The sequence below is a fragment of the Carassius carassius genome, chromosome 21 (assembly GCF_963082965.1).
Source record: "Carassius carassius chromosome 21, fCarCar2.1, whole genome shotgun sequence".
In the NCBI taxonomy this organism is placed as follows: Eukaryota; Metazoa; Chordata; class Actinopteri; order Cypriniformes; family Cyprinidae; genus Carassius; species Carassius carassius.
Genome location: NC_081775.1, coordinates 6,437,259 through 6,463,506, shown reverse-complemented (window position 1 = coordinate 6,463,506; position 26,248 = coordinate 6,437,259). Strand labels below are relative to the sequence as shown.

The window sequence follows — 26,248 nt, the reverse complement described above, 5'->3', positions numbered from 1 at the left end:
TATATGTTTACTCACCAGCAATGGAAAAGTGCACACAGAGAAAAGAAGACAGAAGCACATGTAAAACTAGATTTAAAGCATGACACAAACAGAATGCCAGGCACAGGACGCTGAATAAAGACCTGTTCACACCTAGAACCAACTATAACAATAACTACTGCATGTTAGTGCTCACACCAATGGATGTTTTGTCTATTATAATATGCAGTTTTGTCATCTGCAGTCTTAAATGCTTGAGCTTTTCAAAGTCGTGGATTCTCACTGTCAGTAATTTTATCGTTGAACAGCTGGGGGGAAAAATCATTCTGACAGTGATTCCAAAGATATTGTTCTTTGTTATCATTATAGTTTTCATGTGGACGTCTCTATTTTCATAGAATTAGAACAATTATAAAAACGTTATACTTGTAGTTATCATTAAAATTATTGCCCTTAGTGTGAACAGGACTTAAATCTGTACTGGAAAAACAAAGCCGCTTTAATATCTGCATTAAAATGGTGAGGTTTAAGAGGCAGTTTATGTAGGGTGACCATATGTGGCTTTCTAAATTGCCTAAAATGTCTAGGTTTGGGCTTTGTTTTTCTGTTTTCATACTGTTCACAGTGTACAGTAAGGCAGGATCCACAGAGAACTGTTAAAGCAATGTATTGTACACGTACATATAATGTATGAGGACTGTAAAGAAACTTTCAGTAGTAAAACAAAGGCAAAACCAGGACAATTTTATTATTATTTGTTTTTATGAAATCCTGACTAGGACCAGAGGTGGGTAGTAACGAGTTACATTTACTTCGTTACATTTACTTGAGTAATTTTTTGGGGTAACGAATACTTTTCGGAGTATATTTAAAGATGGGTACTTTATACTCTTACTTGAGTAAATTTTTGGGGAAAAATCTGTACTTTTACTTCGTTACTGTGGGCGACGCTCCTCTCGTTACTTTATCTTAATGCAATAAATGTTATAAATGCTTCAGTTTATTCCAAACGCGCCGTCTACTTTTCTCTGGACAATGAGCGATGCTCATTCGTGAATGATTCATTCTTTTGAGTCAATTCTGTTCAAAGGCTTGATCAAACCAATTGGCAAACGAGTGAATTGGTTCATGAATCAGTTTGAATGAGTCGTTCAGTTCCCTGCCGCACGCGCTGAGCGTCTGAAGTGGTTCACTCGGAGTTGTAACGTTTAACATCAGCAGCGTTGAAAACATGGCTGGAACTGCACTGAATTGAAATCTGCAAAGGTTATTATTTGCTAGCGATGGAGATCCTTATTAGATGAACACCGCGTGTGCTGTCTACTGTTTAACAGGTAATAACTTGGGCTACATTCGATTACAGTACACGATACCACTGTGACATTAGTTTGTTGTACGTGTGTGGCTTATAACAGAGGGGAGTCAAGTTGAATGCAGCTTCCAAAAGACAAAAAATAGCCGATTAAGATTTTATTAATTTTAATACAATCACACCTGTGCAAGTACGTTCAGGGAGTCATATTATCAGCTGCTAAATTCAGATCTGTGATTGCTTGCTGGCGCTGAGCCAGAGATAGATGTGTTTATACAGCGCTGCGCATTATAACAAATCACACATGATTCTTTTGAGCTTATTAAAGCATTGGCCAATCAGAGGCTTTCAGATGAGTCATCGCTAAAATGCCGGTGCTTCCTTCACTCGCTCACTGACTGAATACCTCTTTCTGGCGAATTCTCTCGCAGGAACAACAAAGTGCAGATGTGTGTACGAATCTTTAATTAAGATATTGATTTCACAGTGTTAACAGTTTCAGTGATTTTAATGGGAGTTTCTGAGAGTGATTGAAATCTAGACTGTCAGTGAAAATGATCTTTAATAATGTAAATGTTATTTGCTCTCTTTCTGAACAATGAAAGATTAGTTGCAATATTTATATCACATTAACTTTCAATGTTAAATTCACATTTAATATAAAGTCAGTCGTATTAAAAATATGTTATGGCGTGACACCTATATCTGTTACTTAAGTAAACAGACAGGGTTTTATAATAAATTACATAAATTGGAGTAAAGGCTGATGAAATATATACATTTACACACGCACACATACATTACATACATTTTATCTATATATCTAAATAAAAATAGGCTCAGTATATATGACCCAAAGTAACTAGTAACTAACTACTTGAGTAGATTTTTTATCCGATACTCTTTTACTCTTACTCAAGTAACTATTCAAGACTAGTACTTTTACTTTTACTTGAGTAAATATTTCTAGAAGTACTTTTACTTTTACTTGAGTACAGTTTTTGGGTACTCTACCCACCTCTGACTAGGACACATGTGGGGAAAAAGAGGATGAATGGTCACCCTGTTTAATAGGCTTTATTCTTTATGAATGCTTTAAATGAATTTTCAGCTATTTATTATTGTAGAATGAAGAATAGGGGCATGGGATTGCTAATAAATATATAGGACAGTGCCAGTGAGTTTACCAAAGCTCTCAAATGAATGTAAGAAAACACTATTGAGTTTATAATGTCCTTATGATGTAATGTAAAGCATAATGATAATCTAAATGGCTTTAGGTCAGGTTTTATTGGTATTATATGGTGGGTAAATGCATTATGAACCATATGACAAAAATGAATTAGAGTTTTAAAAGATAAGGTTTCTTACCTCTCTTAGCACTCCAATAACATAAAACGTTTTCCCTTCAAACTTAAATTTGCTGACATCTGCCCTGCAAGAGTGAAGGATAGAAATGAAAGGTACAAGTGTGAGGCGTTCAGTGTAAAAGGTTGATGTCAACAGACACTCTAGGGCTACGAGAGGGAAACTCTTCAAAAGCATTCATCTGCTTGTTGACTGTGAGCTAGTGTTAACAACCGTACGGAACCTCATATATTATACAGATCAGGAGCACCCACAGACCGCTCACCCATCCGCTGATCGACTGGCCTTACATAATGTCTGTGAGTCACAGCGCACAGGCTTTAAACTGTCTGTAGGAAAACAGGTTTATTTACAAGCTCTCAAGCTGATTTTGAGGAAGAAAAGATTTTTGTTGCAATTCAATTTGCAAGGTTATTGCATCAGATCTTTAAAAGATATTCAAGACTTTCATTGACGATGCATCCTTGATATGTACAGTACAGACCAAAAGTTTGGACACACCTTCTCATTCAAAGAGTTTTCTTTATTTTCATGACTATGAAAATGGTAGAGTCACACTGAAGGCATCAAGGGCTCTTTGACCAAGAAGGAGAGTGATGGGGTGCTGCGCCAGATGACCTGGCCTCCACAGTCACCGGACCTGAACCCAATCCAGATGGTTTAGGGGTGAGCTGGACTGCAGACAGAAGACAAAAGGGCCAACAAGTGCTAAGCATCTCTCGGGGAACTCCTTCGAGACTGTTGGAAGACCATTTCAGGTGACTACCTCTTGAAGCTCATCAAGAGAATGCCAAGAGTGTGCAAAGCAGTAATCAAAGCAAAAGGTGGATACTTTGAAGAACCTAGAATATGACATATTTTCAGTTGTTTCACACTTTTTTGTTATCTATATAATTCCATATATAATTCCACATGTGTTAATTCATAGTTTTGATGCCTTCCGTGTGAATCTACAATTTTCATAGTCATGAAAATAAAGAAAAACTCTTTGAATGAGAAGGTGTGTCCAAACTTTTGGTCTGTACTGTATATACTGCATATTAAGCTTTGTTCTTAGAGTCTGATTTCAGGTTTAAGGCCTGTTTACACCAAGGAGGATAACTATAATGATAATAGCTAACATTTTCATTCCATAAGAATAGGAAATTCACACCACAGTTAACAGTGACAACACAGAGGAACAATATCGTTGGAATCACTATCAAACCTTTTTTTCAGCTTATAAACATTATAAACAAACACTGGCAGCCAATCAGATTCAACCCTAATTTAAAAGAGATCTAGCATTTAAAACAGCAGATGATAAATCTCTACAATGCACTTCACAAATAGAGCATTATCATCCACTAGTGTGGACACTAACATGGCTATAGTTATTTTTATAGTTATTGGTGTGAAAGGGCCTTAACATACAAACCCGATTCCAAAAAAGTTGGGACACTGTACAAATTGTGAGTAAAAAAGGAATGGAATAATTTACAAATCTCATAAATTTATATTTTATTCACAATAGAATGTAAATAACATATCAAATGTTGAAAGTGAGACATTTTGAAATGTCATGCCAAATATTGGCTCATTTTGGATTTCATGCTATACATTCAAAAAAAGTTGGGACAGGTAGCAATAAGAGGCCAGAAAAGTTAAATGTACATATAAGGAACAGCTGGAGGAACAATTTGCAACTTATTAGGTCAATTGGAAACATGATTGGGTATAAAAAGAGCCTCTCAGAGTGGCAGTGTCTCTCAGAAGTCAAGATGGGCAGATGATCACCAAGTCCCCCAATGCTGCAGCGAAAAATAGTGGAGCAATATCAGAAAGGGGTTTCTCAGTGAAAAAATTGCAAAGAGTTTGAAGTTATCATCATCTACAGTTCAGAGAATCTGAAAACCTGGAAAACCACACTGGATGCCCGTGATCTTCAGGCTCTTAGATGGCACAGCATCACATATAGGAATGCTACTGTAATGGAAATCACAACATGGGCTCAAGAATACTTCCAGAAAACATTGTTGGTGAACACAATCCACCGTGCCATTCGCCGTCGCCGGCTTAAACTCTATAGGTCAAAAAAGAAGCCATATCTAAACATGATCCAAAAGCACAGGTGTTTTCTCTGGGCCAAGGCTCATTTAAAATGGACTGTGGCAAAGTGGAAAACTGCACATACTGTATCAATTACAACATCATGGCTGCGTAGAAGAAGGATCCGGTTACTGAAATGGCCAGCCTTCAGTCCAGATCTTTCACCCATAGAAAACATTTGGCACATCATAAAGAGGAAGATGCAACAAAGGAGACCTAAGACAGTTGAGCAACTAGAAGCCTGTATTAGACAAGAATGGGACAACATTCCTATTCCTAAACTTGAGCAACTTGACTTCTCAGTCCCCAGATGTTTGCAGACTGTTATAAAAAGAAGAGGGGATGCCACACAGTGGTAAACATGGCCTTGTCCCAACTTTTTTGAGATGTGTTGATGCCATGAAATTTAAATTCAACTTATTTTTCCCTTAAAATGATACATTTTCTCAGTTTAAACATTTGATATGTCATCTATGTTGTATTCTGAATAAAATATTGAAATTTGAAACTTCCACATCATTGCATTGATTTTATTCACAATTTGTACAGTGTCCCAACATTTTTGGAATCGGGTTTGTACTCCTACACCAAAATTAGCAACTATCAGAATAATTATACACCAATGGAAGGGTAACTACTGTTTATTGTTTATTATTATCATTGCTTATAATGCTCAAGCTCATTTAAAGTTGGGTGGATTCTGATCAGCTGGAAATAATAATTCTGAAAGTGTTGTTTTCTGTGGTATTGTTGTTATTATTACTCACAAAATTAGAACAATTATTATAGTTTTACAGTTATAGTCATCATTATAGTTGTCATCCATGGTTACAATAAGGACTTAAAGGGATAGTTCACCAAAAGAAAAAGAAAAAAGAAAAACAATTCTGTCATTAATTACTCACCCTCATGTTGTTCCAAACTCGGTCCTGGAGGCCCGGGGTCCTGCAGAGTTTAGCTCCAACCCTAATTAAACACATCTGAAGCAGCTAATCAAGGTCTTACTAGGTATACTTGGGGCAAGTTGAAGGTAAACTCTGCAAGACACCAGCCCTCCAGGATCAAGTTTGGTGACACCTGACGTAAGAACTTCGTTCATCTTCAGAAAACAAATTAAGATATTTTTGATGAAATCCGAGAGCTTTCTGATCCTGCATACAGACAGCAAAGCAACGGAAACATTCAAGGCCCAGAAAGGTAGTAAGGACATCATTAAAATAGACCATATGACATCAGTGTTTCAACCGTGATATTATGAAGTGACAATAATACTTTTGTGCTCAAAGAAAACAAAAATAATAAAATATATTCAAAATTGTTGGAAAATAAATTCAACAATTTGTTCTCTTCCACATCAGTCTGTGACACATTTTCATTTTGTTCTCTTTGCCCAAAAGTATTCTAGTAGCTTCATAAAATTATTTTGAACCGCTGATGTCACCGGACTGGTTTACCAAAGTCCTTACTACTATTCTGGGTCTGGGAACATTTCAGTTATATTTCTGTCTATGGGAGGGTGAGAAAGCTCAAGGATTTCATCAAAAATATTTTAATTTGGGTTCTGCAGACGAATGAAGGTCTTACGGGTTTGGAACGACATGAGGGTAAGAAATTAATGAGAGAATTAAAATTTTTGGCAAACTTTTTTTTTTTTTTTTTTTTACCAGAATAAGCTACAAAGTGGAGACCAGACTTACGGTGAGATCACTTTTACTGTTGTTCACCAAACTGTTGCATACAAAATACAGTATTTCAATAAGTATCCACAAAGCCAATACAATTTTGTGCCAGGTGAAAATACTTCCCTATGGTGATTTCACAGCATGTTCAAGGATTTTTTGGATTTGTTGCATTGACCAACATAGGCCTATAGCTGATTGGTTTAAAAGTGACTTTTGTTTGAACTGTGTTTGATACACTAATGACAACAGACAGTCAGCCTTTTTTGTCTGGAAAGTAAAGTAAGTTAAGGTAGTGATGGCAAGTGAATCTGAAAAAAAGTGAAGATATATAAAAGCGATAAGATGGTTACCATTTTAAAAGGTGGATCCGCTTATTTCCCTGGAAAACCACAAACCCTCTTGCAGTGAATCCCAGAAAGGCTGTGGATCCTGTGAAATCCTGAAATCAATTAAATTAAGCTTCAGATTCATGATGTTTCAGCTACAGCTAAAATTAGTCTTTTGCATTTCATTCCTTTTTAATTTTAATTTTATTTTAACCTTTTTCTTTGTTTTTTTTTTTTTTAATTTACTAGATGTACGTTTTCTTTTTCTTTTCCAGCAGATGAAGTTCAGCTGCTTTGACAGATGTTTGTTTGGTCGAGTCAGTACCTTGCAGGGATGTGGGTCGACTCCATATGTGTCCAGTGTGTGAGCCCTCTGAAGAAGATTTAACTCGGCGAGGGCAGGACACTGTACCCTACAGAAACAAACAACTCTATCTTACAATACAATCTACAACTAGGTCACACCAAATCTTTATTACTATATACTCTAAATTATTAAGGTTACACATACAATACAGGTCAAAAGTAAAAAAAATATAATATTCATCAAAGATGTGTTAAACTGAACAAAAGTGACAGTTAAAGGGATAGTTCCCCCACAAATTAAAATTTGATGTTTATCTGCTTACCCCCAGGGCATCCAAGATGTAGGTGATTTTGTTTCTTCAGTTGAACACAAATTAAGATTTTTAACTCAAACCGCTGTGGTCTATCAGTCATATAATGGAAGTGAACGGGAATCACGGATTTGAGAGTCAAAAAAACATACACAAACAAAACCAAATTAAACCCTGCGGCTCGTGTCGATACATTGATGTGTAAAAACACAAAATGATTGGTCTGTGCAAGTAACTGAACAGTATTTTTATATGATGTCTGAACTGTCCTGAGCCTGTTCGTTCTTCTTCTTCAGCCTGCACATGAGGCGCCTTCTTTCTTCTTCTTGCTTTATGGCGGAATGCAGACTTATAAGTGCTATACCGCCATCTATCTCTCAAATGGACCATTGACACTCCTAATAGAGACTGTAGATAGAGTGTCAGTGGTCCATTTGAGAGAAACGTGGCTTTAAATCAGAGGTTAAAACGATATAAATACTGTTCTGTTTCTTGCAAACACCGATCAATTTGTGTCTTTACACATCAATCACGAGCCGCAGGGTTTAATTTCGTTTTGTTTGCATATGTTTTTTGACTCTCAAAGCCATGATTCCCATTCACTTCCATTATATAACTGAAAGACTGCAATGGTTTGAGTTAAAAATCTTCGTTTGAGTTCATTTTTGGGTGAACTATCCCTTTAAGACTTAACTATCCCTTTAAGACTTAAATTGTTAGAACAAAATATTAAGCACAACTGTTTTCTAGATTGATTATATGCTTACATTTAGTGTTTTATTTCTTCTCACCTCAGCTCATTCTGGTGGATCTCCATGATCTTGCGCTCTAGTTTGAGGGACTGTTTGGGGAAGAGCTTGAAGTCGCTGATGTATTCTACAGGATGTTCCTCAGGATCGTAGTCCCCAAGCTCAGCTAAAACAAGACAAACAAAAAATCATCAATGACCAGATGAAAAGCTGAGGAGCCAACAAGAGACTTCCATCTGTTCCTGATCTAAATAAGGTTCATATCCATTGCTGGTCGCTTTATAGGCAGGGAAATGTGTAAAGAGGATTGAAATATGACTTTTCATTAGTTAAAAAGCTTCCAGAAGAAAATGTCTCAGTAACACCATGTTATATATATTTCATTTCTTTCTTCTGGTTTTTGGAGTGAAGTATGACCCGGCCACGTTCTTGACAGCTTTCATGAGATTGATTATAATGAGATCACACTGCTTACTTTAACATGAAAGCAGCCGCAGATCAGCCGTCCTGGCTTCAGCTGTAAAGTAAACATGCTCTTTACAAATGAAACTGGAGTCTAAAATAGTACTCAAGCTTTGGTTACATCAGAAAATGTAATGAAAAGTGTAATTGACTGTAAAAGTCATCTGAAGATGAGATTGTATTCTTACCCTGTACTATACAGGCTCCAAGATACGCAGCATCAGCGAAGGGACACAACAGCCTACCATGGTACACGTCTCTCTTCAGCTGCAGGTACAGAAGATACCTGACAACAGAAACAACAGTAGAGTAGACATTTCCAAAGAATGTTAGTGTTATTTTGACATGAAACATTCACCGTGGATTATCTTTCTTTGGCTACATTCACAGAACAAGCCAGTGTCAAATTTCAATTTATTTTATTTTATTTATTTTTTTGGTAAATCCAACTTCAGATTTCAGTTCAGGATGTTCACATAACCCTTTAAATATGGCCCACATCAGACTCTGAATAAGCTCTGAGTAAGATAAATACACATCTATCCCAACATGTTTATAATAATATTATTTTATCTTCAACAAGTCTCATATTACATTTTAAAATAATATCACATTTTTATTATTCCTTATTATTATTTTAACTTTTAATTTGTTAACCACTTTTGACTCACCAAAGTAGGACTAAAAATAACACATATGCTAAAACATTTAATTTTAACACATAATTACATATATATACAATACAAATACAGTTTGCGGGGCATTTCAAGCCATTTCAGAGGTGAAGCAAGTTATCACATTTGATGAAAAATTTGATGAAAAGAACTATTGGAATAATGTGCACTCCCAAATAAATATCATCTTGACTTACGGGCTTTGCACAACAGGATTACAATGCATTGGCCAAACACTTTTTGTGCACTTGGGCATTTCTGTTTTTTTTTTAGATTCTCGCTCTTTCTAACCCACTGCACTCAAATCTCTTCTTTATATTAAGTATTAAACAGAGAAAGAGCGGGGGGGGGGGGACTATACAGTAGCTGTTTTCTATGTCAAACTGAGTTTTAACAAAAAAAAAATCTCTTGACCATCTCAATCCCTTCGTTCCTGTTTCACATGATGTTCCCATTTAACTCGGATAACCCGGGCTCCCCGTTACACTCTCACACACATACGCCTTTGCACTCTTTCAAGCTTCTGTCTGGCCACAGGAACATCCTGGTTTTGCAGCGCGCAGAGATAGAGAGGAAGATCCAGAAAAACAAATACATTTATCTTCACAGTTCAGATGGGGCACATGCACTGAGCATCATGTTGTGAGAGCAGCACTAATGAGTTAGTCACACTAACAATCTGCGAGTGTGTATGTGTGTGTTTGTGTATCTATGCAGATGTCCGTGTTTGTATGTGTGTGTTTGAGATGGAATCAAAGCTCGCTTTTGGACTGTAGCTCTCTGATAATGTTAGAGGAATATGTGACACACACTGACACTGACTGTCTATTCAGATTATTTTTGCTTCCTTTTGAGAAAAAAAAAATCCTGTTAAAATAAAACTGAGGAGTAAACATGTTTCATATTCATTTTTGGACAAATAAGGATGTCCAAAATTATGAAACGAAAAATCTAGTTAAAAACAGAAAAGTTTATGCCTAAGTAAAAAGTTTTTGACATTTTTCTAATCACGTTGGAATGGAATGGAATTTTTTTAAGTATTATTAGTTAAGTATAGAAACAATATTCTGAACTCAAACTAACCTTGTCATTGCCAAATTAACTGATATTTTTGTGTGGTTTACAGTTTGGCCTCTGTGTAGCATATTTATAGTTTATTTTAAAACTTAAATAATACATATATTAAAACATAATAATAACTTTTTTTTTTTACTTTTATAAAAGAAAGTAAGGAAAACAGGATCTAGGAGGACCACATGGCTTTTGGCTCTAACATCTAACAATAATTAAAAATAATGATGGCAAATATTTAAAACCTCATTATAAGTTTTTTCATGGTTGTCTTCATTACAAAATGGTCATCTAGATATTTTCCCCACAAAATATTAAATAGATATCCCTCATATGTTGCACTGGAACTGTCAATTTTCATCCTAAAACACCGTGCTCTCTCTCACATGTAGCTCTGGAAAGATTGATTCATTGTAATGAATCGTCTGATTCATTCTAATAAATAGTTTCATCCTAAATGCTGCTGTTCTCATATGACACTTTGAAAAGTTTGATTCATTGTAATAAAGCAATTCATCCTAAACAAGCTTTCTCATACAAAGAATCGGAAAGCCTGATTTATTGCGGAGAATTGATTCGTTCTGACAGTTCATTGTAAATAAACAGATTCCAGAAAGACTATGCAGTTCTAGTCCCAAAAGCATGTATTTTTGTATCATCATCTTCAGCTTAAAGAGGGAGTGTTTTTTTTTAATATATTGAGCATAACTGTATCTTCTCAAATTGAGTGTTGTTTCCCTAACAAGGATTGTTCATTCAAAAACCCACATTGATATATATACAGAATAATGATCCACCTATTTCACAAAGACCCACCCACCTAGAGATTTCAGTCCTCGTCACTGAATAGAGCGAGGCGAACACAATGAGATTTTGGAATATGGGCTTAATTATTCTGAAAATAATGTACAAAAAGGTACAAAAATTAGTTTCTCTTTTATTTTGCACAAGATAAGCAGCCGCAGATCAGCCGTCCTGGCTTCAGCTGTAAAGTAAACATGCTCTTTCCAAATGAAACTGGAACAATCTGCCCAGGAGGCATTTTTTAAAATGCAAATCTCTTCCAGAGGATCCTCCATCTTGTATTCTAGACTTGAGAGATTCAGCGCTGTTTATGCTGTGACTGACCCGGGTTGTTTTAATCTTATTCTAATGCCATTTGAACATTAGATCACAGTCCTGTTACCTTGTCAGCTCTTCCTTGATCTTGATCGGCTCCTGAGGGTAGAACTTCACCCTGAAGCACATAGTGTACGGCTGCTGACCTAAAAACAATCAGACGAGAGCAGAGAGAGACTCACTTGAGGGTAAGCCAGTAAATGTGAGAGAGATTATGCAGAGAACTGTAACCGAGGGCATGAGGGGAGCTAAAATGATTATATTAATCCATGAGATGAGGGAAACCCCTCTGGTGAAGAATGAAATGAAGTCTTCAAAGATAAACGTAATGAGTCTGAGAAGTTTAAAGCTTGGAGGGAAAGATTGATTTCATTGACGTCACCACGTCACTTCAGAGAATGTCTGCTTCGAAAGGTCATTTCACACTTTGTCTGCAATCCTTCTCCGTCTCTTTTCTGATTGGGAGTGACGTTTAACTTGAGTAAGGGTTGGTGACGTTAGCAATATTTCTGTGACATTTCATACGCAATACATACATTGACTATTGTAAATAGCACTGAATTTGGTTGTTCCTGTGGATACGTTTTCTACGTATATTTACGCTTTGATGTGATGTGACTGACACAGAAGATCGTAAGCTGTCGGCATACAGCTCATATTCTCCAAAATGGCGCTACACTGATGTGGAGAGACGCAGAGGAGACAAATTGTTGAATAAAGTCTATGTTTGCTTTATTCGCGGGCAGAAATTATTGTCGTAGCTTCATATCTTTATGGTTTATGGTCTGGACCTTGACAGTTTCATTTACTTGGCAGTCAATGGGACAGTCACAAGCCTCCTGGTTTTCATTCAAAATATCTTTAATTGTGTTCCGAAGACGAATTAAGCTTTTACGGGTTTGGAACAAAATTGGGGTGAGTGATTAATGACAAAATCTTCATTTTGGGGTGGAGCATTGTTTTAACTTTCATGGTGAAAGACGACCACTGGCTTAAGTCTTGCACAAAGTTTGCACATTTTTAAAACAGAAATATTTCCAATATTGCGACACACCCCCGTAACCATCCCCACACCCCCTATTGTATATTGTGCGCAAATGTGCACATCTAACGTTCCTTACACACATGATTTTAGTTTTGATTTGATCTCTTCACAAATCATGCCTCCCATTTTAATCTTGTTTTTATTTGTTGACCAAAACATCACTATTGCCATCATAATTTTTACTTTATTTAACTTATGAACACCGTTGAAATTACTGAATTTTGCCTGCGAAAATTTGCCTGAACAACCCCGTATCCCCCGGTGGAGCTGGGGAAGGTGAAGGGTTTCTGATGCACCATATAGAGTTCCAAGACAGAACTTGGTATTTTTGTTTCTAGATATGACTCTCTCCTGTACCATAAGACTGTACTATTAGCTGTGGTGTAGTGGTCAGATAATGATCTGCTAAACTATTGACCTGTGGTGCAACATTGTTTGAATTTGTGTTACAGTGCAAATGACAACAGTGACACTATGTTCACAATGTCTACTGATACAGCTGAATCTGCCACACTAAGGGCAAAAACCAAATAACTTACATTTCATCTGTTTCACGACTGGTTTGCTTGGATCCAACCAATGCTGTAAAACAACAACAAGAGAGAAATTATTGACTGCTGTGCACTGACAGCTAAAGATGGTGACAAATCAAAATTTTTATGGTAAGCACTTTGGACAATCATCCTGCTCGGGAAATGATCGTAAACAACATTCCCACTCACATTTTTCTATAACAGACATTAATATTACAACATAAATGACTGTAAATAATTCACTGCAGTGCTGCTGGGAGGTTTTCTGCTTGACTGAAGAAACATTGTCGTACATACAGTAGGGTAAAACCCCTTGGTCGGTTGTCATGGTAACTTTGTTCTGAATTTAAAGCCAGTGTGATACTTAAGGATGAAATATCTACCCTGGTGAAAGTGTGGAAACAAGCATGTTTAAGATTTGTGAGATTTTGTGCTGTAGTTTACATTAAGGTTCATCAGTTTGGATTTTATTTCCAATAAATTCTATACTTTGAATTTTCTATTCATCAACAAAATCCTGAAATCACAGTTTCTATAAGCAGAAGAAATATTTTCAACATTGATAATAATCAAATCGGTTTCCTCAGCAGAAAATCAGCATATTAAAATTATTTTTGAAGCATCATGAGTCACTGGATTGATGATGCTCAAAGTTCAGCTTTGAATAAATCACAGGAATAAATTGCATTTTTTTATATATTCAGAACAGAAAACAGCTGTTTTAAATTGCAACAATTTCACAATATTACTGTTTTTACTGTGTACCCCACATTTTGCAAAGTAGTGTACTTACTACTCAAGAGACAGGATTTAAAATTATTCACAAATAATGTTCTTACGGTAAGTTAACTTGCGCAGTTGTGTTAGTGTAATTAGTGTAAAAACTTCTGCAGGAGTTTATTTTCAGATGTTGATGCGATATTGTCTTACCTAATGCAATGATATTCATCTTAAGTATGGTTTAAATGCTTAAACAGTGTATCTGTTGAAGTTACCTAAACGTATATGTCAGTATTTGCTTACTGAATATTGAAGCCATAGAGTTGTGAATGTGTAGTTACCCTTTGTTTCTCTGGATCCACATATCTGATGCCAAAGTAATCCTTCTCCAGCAAGCTGTAGTGATTACACACATGATCCAAGAGAAACTGTCCTTTAGTGTCTCTCTGGAGAGGAAAGAAAAATCAGATGACTACAAATCAAAGCCATAATCAAATCTGAATCAATTTCAGACAGGTCATTACATCAGAGATTTGGGATAAAATTAAACAGCGAGCCAGTTCTTACGAACATATTATCATATTCACTGTTGCCTGTATAATGTCATCAATTTACAACAAGGACGAAATGCAATAACATTAGGGACAAAATATGACAAAAGTCAATTTCTTTTTAATATTATCTAATTTATTTATTGAAAGACAATTATAAAATGTAACCAGTGTAATCTGATCGATTAAGAAATGTCCTTTGAGTGATGTTTGGTTATTTTATTGCACAACACAAAATGACTTACAGACTCACAAGTTATCAATTTAAATCATTCACTGAATGAACTCAATTAATCCATCTGAGCTGTTATCGGATCAACATCTGACTCTCTCACTGAACCACAAGTATGTTTTTTTTTTTTTCTTATCAGTGCGTCATTTTCTGAAAATCTACATCAGTGAAGGAAGCTTCCAGGTAAGCTGGTTATCCTCAGCTTTGGGTCCCCCGCTCTGTTACTATGACTCGTCAGGATTGTAGTGTGTTCTCAGTGTTTTGTTGGCATGTGCGTGATTTCATGCTTACATTGTTTGTTGCAAAACTAACTCGATTAAACTATATATATATATATATATATATATATATATATATATATATATATATATATATATATATATATACAACCCGAATTCCGGAAAAGTTGGGACGTTTTTTAAATTTGAATAAAATGAAAACTAAAAGACTTTCAAATCACATGAGCCAATATTTTATTCACAATAGAACATAGATAACATAGCAAATGTTTAAACTGAGAAAGTTTACAATTTTATGCACAAAATGAGCTCATTTCAATTTTGATTTCTGCTACAGGTCTCAAAATAGTTGGGACGGGGCATGTTTACCATGGTGTAGCATCTCCTTTTCTTTTCAAAACAGTTTGAAGACGTCTGGGCATTGAGGCTATGAGTTGCTGGAGTTTTGCTGTTGGAATTTGGTCCCATTCTTGCCTTATATAGATTTCCAGCTGCTGAAGAGTTCGTGGTCGTCTTTGACGTATTTTTCGTTTAATGATGCGCCAAATGTTCTCTATAGGTGAAAGATCTGGACTGCAGGCAGGCCAGGTTAGCACCCGGACTCTTCTACGACGAAGCCATGCTGTTGTTATAGCTGCAGTATGTGGTTTTGCATTGTCCTGCTGAAATAAACAAGGCCTTCCCTGAAATAGACGTTGTTTGGAGGGAAGCATATGTTGCTCTAAAACCTTTATATACCTTTCAGCATTCACAGAGCCTTCCAAAACATGCAAGCTGCCCATACCGTATGCACTTATGCACCCCCATACCATCAGAGATGCTGGCTTTTGAACTGAACGCTGATAACATGCTGGACGGTCTCCCTCCTCTTTAGCCCGGAGGACACGGCGTCCGTGATTTCCAACAAGAATGTCAAATTTGGACTCGTCTGACCATAAAACACTATTCCACTTTGAAATAGTCCATTTTAAATGAACCTTGGCCCACAGGACACGACGGCGCTTCTGGACCATGTTCACATATGGCTTCCTTTTTGCATGATAGAGCTTTAGTTGGCATCTGCTGATGGCACGGCGGATTGTGTTTACCGACAGTGGTTTCTGAAAGTATTCCTGGGCCCATTTAGTAATGTCATTGACACAATCATGCCGATGAGTGATGCAGTGTCGTCTGAGAGCCCGAAGACCACGGGCATCCAATAAAGGTCTCCGGCCTTGTCCCTTACGCACAGAGATTTCTCCAGTTTCTCTGAATCTTTTGATGATGTTATGCACTGTAGATGATGAGATTTGCAAAGCCTTTGCAATTTGACGTTGAGGAACATTGTTCTTAAAGTTTTCCACAATTTTTTTACGCAGTCTTTCACAGATTGGAGAGCCTCTGCCCATCTTTACTTCTGAGAGACTCTGCTTCTCTAAGACAAAGCTTTTATAGCTAATCATGTTACAGACCTGATATCAATTAACTTAATTAATCACTAGATGTTCTCCCAGCTGAATCTTTTCAAAACTGCTTGCTTTTTTAGCCATTTGTTGCCCCCGTGCCAACTTTTTTTAGACCTGTAGCAGGCATTAAATTTTAAATGAGCTAATTAAGTGGATAAAAGTGTAAAATTTCTCAGTTTAAACATTTGCTACGTTATCTATGTTCTATTGTGAATAAAATATTGGCTCATGTGATTTGAAATTCCTTTAGTTTTCATTTTATTAAAATTTAAAAAACGTCCCAACTTTTCCGGAATTCGAGTTGTATATATATATTATATATATATATATATATATAAACTAAGCAAATTTCACTAAAAATTTATCTGTTCATAGACAGTGTTAAAGACGTTATTGTCAATGTGCCTAAGTGGTAAATAAAAAATAAAAAAATGTTTTTAGAAATGTATGTAAAATAAACAGCAGGAAAGAATAGGAAACAATACCTTTGTTTTCCATATAATTGTGTCGCTTACACTTAAAAGTCCTTCTCTGATTTTATTGTTCTTTGCAACATTAACTGGCAATATTTTAAAGATATTATTATTATTATTATTATTATTAATATATATATATATAATTATTATTATTATTATTAATTTATTTATTTGTTGGTTGGTATTTTGTATGGTCTATTACTGGAGTAGTGTCACTCTGTAGGGAGTTTTAACAAAAAAGGAATAAATAATAAAAAATAAAAATAAAAACATTCAGTCAATGCAGAGACATATAGAGCGGGGAATTCCACATCTCCCCCACCTCTGAATAATACGTATCATAACATAACTACGTGTAAACCGTATTTGGCGCTATTTACTCAGCATACCCGGTTGGGGAGGGGAGGTATCCAAAGTACATCAACTGGTCACTGGGGTTCCTCAGGGATCAGTTCTTGGACCCCTCCTCTTCTACATTTACACTACATCACTGGGTCCCATCATACAGGCACATGGTTCTCCTATCATTGCTATGCTGATGACACACAGCTCTATCTTTCTTTTCAACCAGATGATCCAACAGTAGCTGCATGGATCTCAGGCTGCCTGGTGGACATCATGGCATGGATGAAAGAACACCACCTACAGCTCAACCTGGCAAAGACTGAGCTTTTTGTGTTCCTTGCTGCTCCACCTCTACAGCATGATTTCACTATCCAGCTAGGTTCTTCTACAATTACCCCATCAATTTAGGACAGAATCTAATTATGACCAGCTGACCTTCGAAGACTACATTACAAAGTCTGCTCAATCTTGCAGGTTTGCATTGCACAACATCAGAAAGATCAGGCCCTTTTCTAACGGAACATGCTGCACAACTTCTTGTCCAGGCCCTTGTCATTTCTAGGCAGGACTACTGCAATGCTCTTCTGGCTGGACTTCCATCAAACCTCTTATAATAATTCAGAATGCAGCAGCATGACTGGTCTTCAACAAGCCCAAAAGAGCTCATGTAACACCTCTCTTTATCTTCTTGTACTGGCTACCGGTTGCGGCTCGCATCAAGTTCAAGACATTGAAGCTTGCATATAGAACAGCAACAGGCTCAGCACCCACCTACTTCCACTCACTATTACGAGTCTACATCCCTTCCAGAAGTCTGAGATCTGCTAGTGAGTGACATCTCGTTTTACCATCACAGAGAGGCTCAAAATCACTTTCCAGAACATTCTCGTTCACCATTCCTGGCAGTTGGAATGATCTTCCCACCCCTATCTGGAATGTTGAATCCCTGACAATCTTCAAGCGACAGCTGAAAACTCATCTCGTTTCGACCCAGCTTTAAAATCTTTCACTTTATTTATTCTTTCCCTTTCTAGCTTGTACTTATGTGAACAATGCCTGAAACTTGGTATTCCGAGCACTTCCTGTGTCTGTTTGCCTCTTTAAGAAGAATTGCTTTATCTGTTTCCCAATTGTAAGTCGTTTGGATAAAAACATCCGCAAAATGGCTAAATGTAAATATATATATAAATGTACATTTCAATAAAAAAGTCAAACATTAAATTGAATTAAATCTTTAAAACATTAAAAATACAGAAAATGTATGTTAAGGTAGTGCAAGTGTGGACAGCCACGATGCTGCACACTAGCGTTCAGTGATGATGGCTTTATGGTCTCATACAGGACAGTGTTTCTGCTCCAATGAGTAGCTCTAATGACCATCAGCGTTCTGACCTTGCTGCTATTATATGTGATGCAGGGTGCTATAGCACACTCCTGATGTGTGAAACACATCTCACTACTAGCGAGGTCTCAATGCCACAACAGAGAGGCTGGGCTGGTCATTCTACTCTTATAGTATATGAAGAAAAATATCAACATCTTTCTGAAAGCTGCAGTTAATGCATACAAAACAAGTTTGTCTTATTCTGCACATGTGAAATATAGGTCAAGCTCTACAGTGGACAGAAATAAGAAGAGATTTCTCATATCCTTGCTTGTCTCTTCTCTTACAATGAAAGACTTATTATTATTGTTATTATTTTATAGAAAGAACTACATTATTCAACTCTATTAGTAATTTTACTGTATTAGTTTGTTGCCACAATTCTAGGGTGTTATATCTAACACACCAGAACATTTACAACCAAACATTAACAACACCCTATAATTGTAACAATACACCAACATCCACTCAGAATACCAAAGCAACAAAACATCAACACCATAGAAACCACATATAAAACCCTACAATAATGACCTGTGATTGTTGGTGTGGTGCTATATGATTGTTGAGGTGTGATTGTTAGTTTGTTGCCACTATTGTAGGATGTTGTTTGTGGTTTCTATGGTGTTGCTATGTGGTTGCTAATGTGTTCTGAATAATTGTAATTATATTCAACCTTCATTAAATTATTTCAAAGTATAACCTGTTTTCCTTTTAACAAAGAAAAGTAATGTTGGTCTCTCTTGTTTTAACCATTTATGTGTGATTGCTTTACTACTGGCTGCCAAAAGCACACCCATCAGGTATTTATTATCTGCTGTAAAGTGTAAAGTGACGTGACATTCGGCCAAGTATGGTGACCCATACTCAGAATTCGTGCTCTGCTTTTAACCCATCCAAAGTGCACACACACAGAGCAGTGAACACACACACACACTGTGAACACACACCCGGAGCAGTCGGCAGCCATTTATCCTGCGGCGCCCGGGGAGCAGTTGGAGGTTCGATGCCTTGCTCAAGGGCACCTAAGTCGTGGTATTGAGGGTGGAGAGAGCATTGTACATGCACTCCCCCCACCCACAATTCCTGCCGGCCCGAGGCTCGAACTCACAACCTTTCGATTGGGAGTTCGACTCTGTAACCATTAGGCCACGACTTCCCACAAAGTGCAGTGAAGGAACCGTAGTCGGCAGGGTTGTATATTATCTACTATCTCTGGACATACGCAGCCAAATTAAACAGTTTGCTTTCTAGAGGTACTATATGTCTTTTCTAAAAATATATTTAAGAGCTTCCTGTATTTCTTTCCAGTATTCTTGAATATACTGTATAGGCATTCCCAAAATATAAGATAATGGTTTGCTTCATTACATCCACAGTTTCACCAACATTTCGAAGAAGTATTACTATATTTGGCTATTTGTACAGGTGTTTTAAATATCTAATAACATTTTTCCAACAATTTTCCTTCCAATTTAATGAACTAGTTGATTTCCATTGAATGTATTAGACCACTCTTCATCAGTACAGATTATTCCACATTCTGTCCTCCATTTCTCTTTGATATAGGTTATAGAGTGTGTTTTCAAATTGTCCAAACTCTTGTCTATCTGCTCTGAGTGATTTTAGGTGTGTTGTCACTATTGGTTTTAAGGGTGTTGGTATGTGATTATTATGGTGTTTAGATTGATTGTTGTGGTGTTGCTAAAATACAAAGGTATTCTGAGCTGTTACTTTGTTGCCACTATTTTACGGTGTTGTTTATAGTTTCTAGGGTGTTCCTATGTGGTTGCTAAGGTGTTCTGAGTGTTTGTTGGTATGTTGTCACTAGGGGTGTAACAATATACCGGTATTGATGATATTTGTGATATTCAAAGCATGAAATATCAATATTGTGTTAATTTAGGGTGTGATGATATACTGTTCTTGGCGATAACCACAATATTTAAAATGAACAGGACTTTTATGATAACCAGGTGAAAGTATTGCACCTTATCACTGACACCTGTCAAACAAGGAGAAGATGCAGTGCAGTAAGTTGCGATTGTTTTACTAGTCATGGAATTGGAAATTATATTTTTAACCTGTTAACAGTGGTTTTCGGTGTTCATATATCTAAATAAAGGGTGATTCTTTTAATAAGTAATGCGTTTTCTTTAACTTACTTGTCTATTTTTTTGTTTTTGTCTTTTTTTTGTATTTACAGGTTAAAGTATGAATTTTGATGATAATATTTATTCATCATACTGTTGAACTAGACAGTATTTTCCCACTTGTTATTTTATAGGGAGCTTCACAGATTTCTTTCTTCACAGAGAAAGCCTGAGTCTTGTGCCCTGTGTTTATCAGTATCCTAATGTTTATTGGGTAAAAAAGAAAAACTAAATAAAGTAAAAATGAATTTGACTGATAACTTTTTTTTACCCCAATGTTTCTATAGATATCGCGATATATCGTTACGGTGAATTCTTTTGACCACAATAAAACCATGGTGTGAAATATGTAATAATGTGACAGCCCTAGTTGCCACAGTTGAGGGTGTTCTCTTGACAAACTAAAAGAAGTAAAATGAAACTCCACATGTCAATCTAATAAAAAACGCTGCTTCTTACCACAGGTTGATCCACAGGTTTTTTTTTTTTTTTTTGGAACTATGCTTTTGGGAAACACTGAATTGTTAAACCTGGTTTAGAAATGTTAAATGTTATGGTTTGTTTAAATGCTAATTCTATACACCAAATGAGCACTAGTTATAATGGTGCTTGCTTTAACAAACACCTCTAATGAATGAGCATGCATGCATGATGGAGAGAGATGCAAGATGAGGAGAGGTTATTAAATATTAAGGAGTTTAACAAGATAGCGTGAAAGACAAGTTGAAACACAAAGCAACCACACTGCATTGCTGCTCTTTCTTTAACTCTCCACCTTCCAAAATCCCTCCAAGATTCACTTAGCATTAGCAATGCCTCTGTCAGCAGCTGAACAGTCTGAACAAACAGAGTTTAGGACCGTGAAAGCTTTGCCCTAGATAAAATGTTCAGTAATTAATACCCATGCCATATCAATTATAAGTGTGTCTCGCTTAGAACTAAACGTCTAATGTTTGCTAATCCAGAGTTCGCAAGGATCTGCTCATATCATTAAGCAGAAGACATGGAACATGAGCAAAACAGGGAAGAGTGTAAATTTAAATAAATCCAAGTAAACACAAAGAAAAGAAAAAGAAGATAATGGAAAAGGCAGATGTTAGCATTTTGCAGCATGCATACTTATTGGAGCACCTGACCATGTGTGAAAGACAAACCCTCTGTAGATTCCCATTAACCCCTCATTTTCTCAGAATGGTTTAGTCTGTCCTTGGCCCAAATGCATAGGAAGGACTGGTCAATGTTAAAGGCTTGGGGGTGTGGTGACGCATATACATATCTCACATAGGCAATCTTACAGGACCTACCTAATTTGGGATTCTTAAAATCTCTGCATTGTAACAAGAATCTCTACATATTTTGCTGGATGCTGTTCAAAGATCCACACATGGAATAAAATCTCATAGTATCACATTTTTCAAATAAAAAGGATGTCTGTCTGCCAGCTTATCTATAAAATTAGTGTGATTAACTTTAAAGAAGAAGAACAAAAAACAATGCAATTAAATGTACAGTATAGCTCATCCAATAATGAAAATTCTGTCTTTGCTTACGTCTATACTCTTATGAGTATGATCACTAAAGAACACAGTAGAAGATGTTTTGAGGAATCCTCATACTGTTTATATCAATTCAATTAAATGCAATGGGGGCCAAAAGATTCTAGCTCCAAAAATAAAATGGACATAAAAGAAGCGTAAAATTAATCCATGTAACTCCAGTGGTTTAATCCAACTCTTGGCGAATCACTGGTGATTTTTTTTAAGGTCTATTGTCTATTGTCAATAGTGAAGAATGAAGTACAGCTCACACAGAAGTCACTTTTAAAGCAAGCAGCTTTATTTTGGTCAATAAATTCAATTACGCTAGACCAACCAACTGCAAATGACCTCAGGAAATCTTTCACACAAAATTCCTAATCACATTCCTATTGAAATGACTGGATTTCATCCAGATTTATTGCAGATTTACTGTAAATGTGATCACACCTTTCTAAAGCAATTTATATAGGATACATTGTAAACAACTATGGAAGGGCTCAGAGAGGAGGAGAAGGGAAGGAGATATGCCGAAACTACTGACAATGGAAAACAGTAGAAGGCTGCTTTTATATCCCGGTATTAATTAGAAGATTAGATGGACATACTCCTCCCAAAATTCAATCTATCACCAAATATGTAGTAGGCCAAACATCAAACCTTATTGGTTTTTGCATGCCACATGACTTAACGTCATGATGTCATGACACAAACACCATGTAATGCTACCATCTTGTCTTTTTTAGAGCGTGAAACTTTTAGACCCCATTGACTATGGAATGGACAGAAATGGTTGAAAAATTTGTTAAATATATATATATTTTTTTTATCATGCCCAGTAGCCTGTCAATTATTTAATAAGGAATTTTCTATCATCTGAGATATTAAAGTTTGAACTACTGCCATGAGCTACTTCTTATGGACATACTGTCTTTAAAAAATGAGGTGCTCATTGCACGAGATGCTGAATTTTTTTTTTTTTTTTGTGACGTCAATATCACAGACATTTCACACTGCAGATTCTGATTCCATTTAACAGTCCTCCTGTATTGTTGTGGATCTGACCCTGATGACCTGTGCTACATTTATGGCTAATATAATGGGAGCAATCTTGAAACCATAGAAGCATTTCTCTGTTCCCTGAGTAATCCCTGAGCACAGGAAAGTGGATTCTGCTGACAACAGGTCTGAAGTGAAACTGACCTGCTGCAGTAAGATGATGCCTTTGTCCAAGTCTTTCTTCTGTTACTGTCTATATCTCATGCTCCATTAACAAATAAAAATCTAAATTTCATCATCAGCTACTTCACCTACAGTATCTTGTGTTTTGAAAGCCAAAGTGGACTAATGTTTTTGATTTTTTTCAGGATTTACAACTAGATACTAGTGCAACATAACACTCCATATTCACTGATTTACATTACATTTAATTGCCATTTTCGATTGTGCATGCAGACCTGAAGTCTGAATATGTCATTGGCTGTATGAATAATTTGTGAGTTGACATTTGCCACATTTTGCTTGCAACACATTAAGCTATTCCTGCATTAGAAAAGAGCACAATTATTAGTGCATGCAAATAAAGACAGCATGTGACTGTTTCAAAGATGTTATGGTGTCACAACGTCACTCAAAACACTGTCATTAAGGATGTTTAATAGTTAAAAATGTCAAGTTGAATACAGAAAATCATTTGTAAAAGAACATTTAGGAGGAAGTACGGATGCCACAGTGAGTGAGTCACTATTTCCAACTGATCGGCTGTGATCATTCAAGACTATTAAAGTCACGTCATGCTAGAAAAATAACCGAAGGATGTTCTATTTTAACTAACTTCAATGATTAAATTGAGTAATTAAATTTATTATTGATTAAACCTTGCATTTAAGTGTGAATGATCATTAATACTGCTTGTGAAGACAACAGGATGCTGAAAATGGTAAACGTGGTTATTTTGTTTTCAAAATGAATGAATCTGTAACAATCACAATGGTTCGTGACTGCATCATAAAACATTTAATGACAGCTTGAGTGAATTTTCATGTTGTTTTCTGGGTTCCCTCGTGAAAAAGAAGTAAACTTTAGCATATACTCTTAAAAAGATGACTTATTATGAAAATATTATACTTTAAAACAGATATACTTTATACTTTTTCAACACATAATTGAATGTTAATGTATAGTTTAAATGTATATTAAATGCAATTAGTTGAACTTTTTGACCCACCTCTTTATATTTAATAAAAAAAATACTTCTATTGTCTATGAATCTAACTATAATCTAATTTTGTGTTGTGTGTGTGTGTGTGTGTGTGAAGACTTTATTTGCAAAAACAGATAACTCAATTTTTATTAATTTGCAGAAATCATGTTTATTTATTGTTATCATGTTTATTGTGTTTTATTGTTTTTTAGGATTAAAAAAACATGATTTTTGAACATTGAAACTCATTTGAAAAATGAACTCTTAATATATAACTTTTTATTCATCAAATAATCCTGTAAAAAAGTATCATAGGTTCCAAAAAAATATTAAGCAGCACAATAGTTTCCAGCACAGATAATAAATCAGCATATTAGAATGATATATACCAAACCACGTATGAAATAAACAATATTAAAGCTTGAAATGCAGAACATCAGCTGAATGGGCTGTTCTATGGAGCGTAATATGCTTTCATTCCAGCAGAAGTGCTGTAAGTGACAGATACGAGTGTATATCAGTGTGTGTTTTTGTGTTTAACGGGTCATATATCCCCGATGGCCAAACATGCTGTTGTCTCTTAAAATATCTATTATCACACACCACACACTGTCACGCCACTGCCTTGGGCTACTGATGTACAGAGCGGGAGGAGACTTCAACACACACACACACACATGTTTGTTTTTGTGAAAAGTGGGGACATCCCATAGGCGTAATGGTTTTATACTGTACAAACTGTATATTCTATGGCCCTACACCTAACCCTAACCGGAAACTTTGTGCATTTTTACTTTCTCAAAAAAACTCATTCTGTATGGTTTATAAGCGTTTTAAAAATGGGGTTATGTCCTCATAAGAAGGGATGTAGCTATCGAATATTTTAGTAATCGAGTATTCTACCAATAAATTCCGTTGATTAATCGTGTAATCAGATAAAATGTGTTTTTGCTTAATTAAAGTGCAATATTAATTATGCAAGAGAAAATAAGACTCCTGGGTCTCTTAAAATGAACAACTAAGTTTCCTTTTTTAGAAAAAAAATTATTTTTATTTTTTAAATTCATAGAATGCAATGCATACATCAAAAATAAACATTTAATTATTACCCATTTTTTCTCTGTCTGTACTTGTACTGTGAACAATGACAAAGTTGACAGATGAATTAAGTGCATTTAAGTGCTATTCAGTTGGGGTTTTAAATAAAGCATTTTCTGAGATGCACATTAAACATTAAACACATAAAACATTAAATTTATCTTTATCTTTTTGGTAAACAAAGGGGATTTACTATAAAAAAAACATGGAAGAAATGTTGTGTGATTAAACCTTAAAAAAAATTTGATTTTTTTTTAGTAGTAGGCTATGTACATTCTGCAGAACAATGGCAGAGACAATTTATAAAAGGACTTTGACAATAGTCTTTAACAGGACTTTTATTTTGAAGGGTTGACGTACCTTTACAGTACTGTGTATGTGATGTGACGCTAGTTTTACTCAAATCAAATGGTCAAATGCTCATGAAGTGACTGTCAGAGCAGTTCTGGAGATGTTGTTCATGTGTTCACGTCCTTTTCTTAGTGAGACAGCAGACGCTAAAATCACCGCGAGCGTCACGCGCGCTTCAGTGTGTGTGATAAAGGAAGACGCGCTTTGCTCCATTCATTAAAAGAGACACAGAACATGCAGGATTCATATTTAAATAGACTGTTCCGGCTTAATATTTACAGATATTAGTCCATATCGTGATTTGATGTAAGTGCAATGACCTATTTTTGATTAATTCATTCAAAATTTGGCAAATTTGGCAAATTCCGTGCCATTCCGCGTTAAACTGTAAATTCTGTTCTTGTGACAGGATTCCGCGATTCCCTCCGCGTTTTCTGCATCGCGGAAATCATAGGGCCCTAGTTGTGGTATGCCAGCTCTATCTTCCAATG

At 36.0% G+C, this 26,248-nt stretch overlaps 1 protein-coding gene across 1 annotated transcript in view; it reads right to left on the bottom strand.

The window, feature by feature from the left end:
* LOC132097081 (FERM domain-containing protein 3-like) overlaps window positions 1-26,248 on the bottom strand; it is a 61,498-nt gene that overhangs the window by 23,824 nt on the left and 11,426 nt on the right. The window contains exons 2-9 of the mRNA XM_059502713.1: window positions 14,087-14,191; window positions 13,032-13,074; window positions 11,515-11,593; window positions 8,772-8,869; window positions 8,164-8,287; window positions 7,081-7,168; window positions 6,780-6,868; window positions 2,663-2,726 (exon numbers count right to left, since the gene is read on the bottom strand). Of these exons, the coding sequence (XP_059358696.1) occupies window positions 2,663-2,726; window positions 6,780-6,868; window positions 7,081-7,168; window positions 8,164-8,287; window positions 8,772-8,869; window positions 11,515-11,593; window positions 13,032-13,074; window positions 14,087-14,191 (690 nt within the window). The remainder of the gene's footprint in view (window positions 1-2,662; window positions 2,727-6,779; window positions 6,869-7,080; window positions 7,169-8,163; window positions 8,288-8,771; window positions 8,870-11,514; window positions 11,594-13,031; window positions 13,075-14,086; window positions 14,192-26,248) is intronic.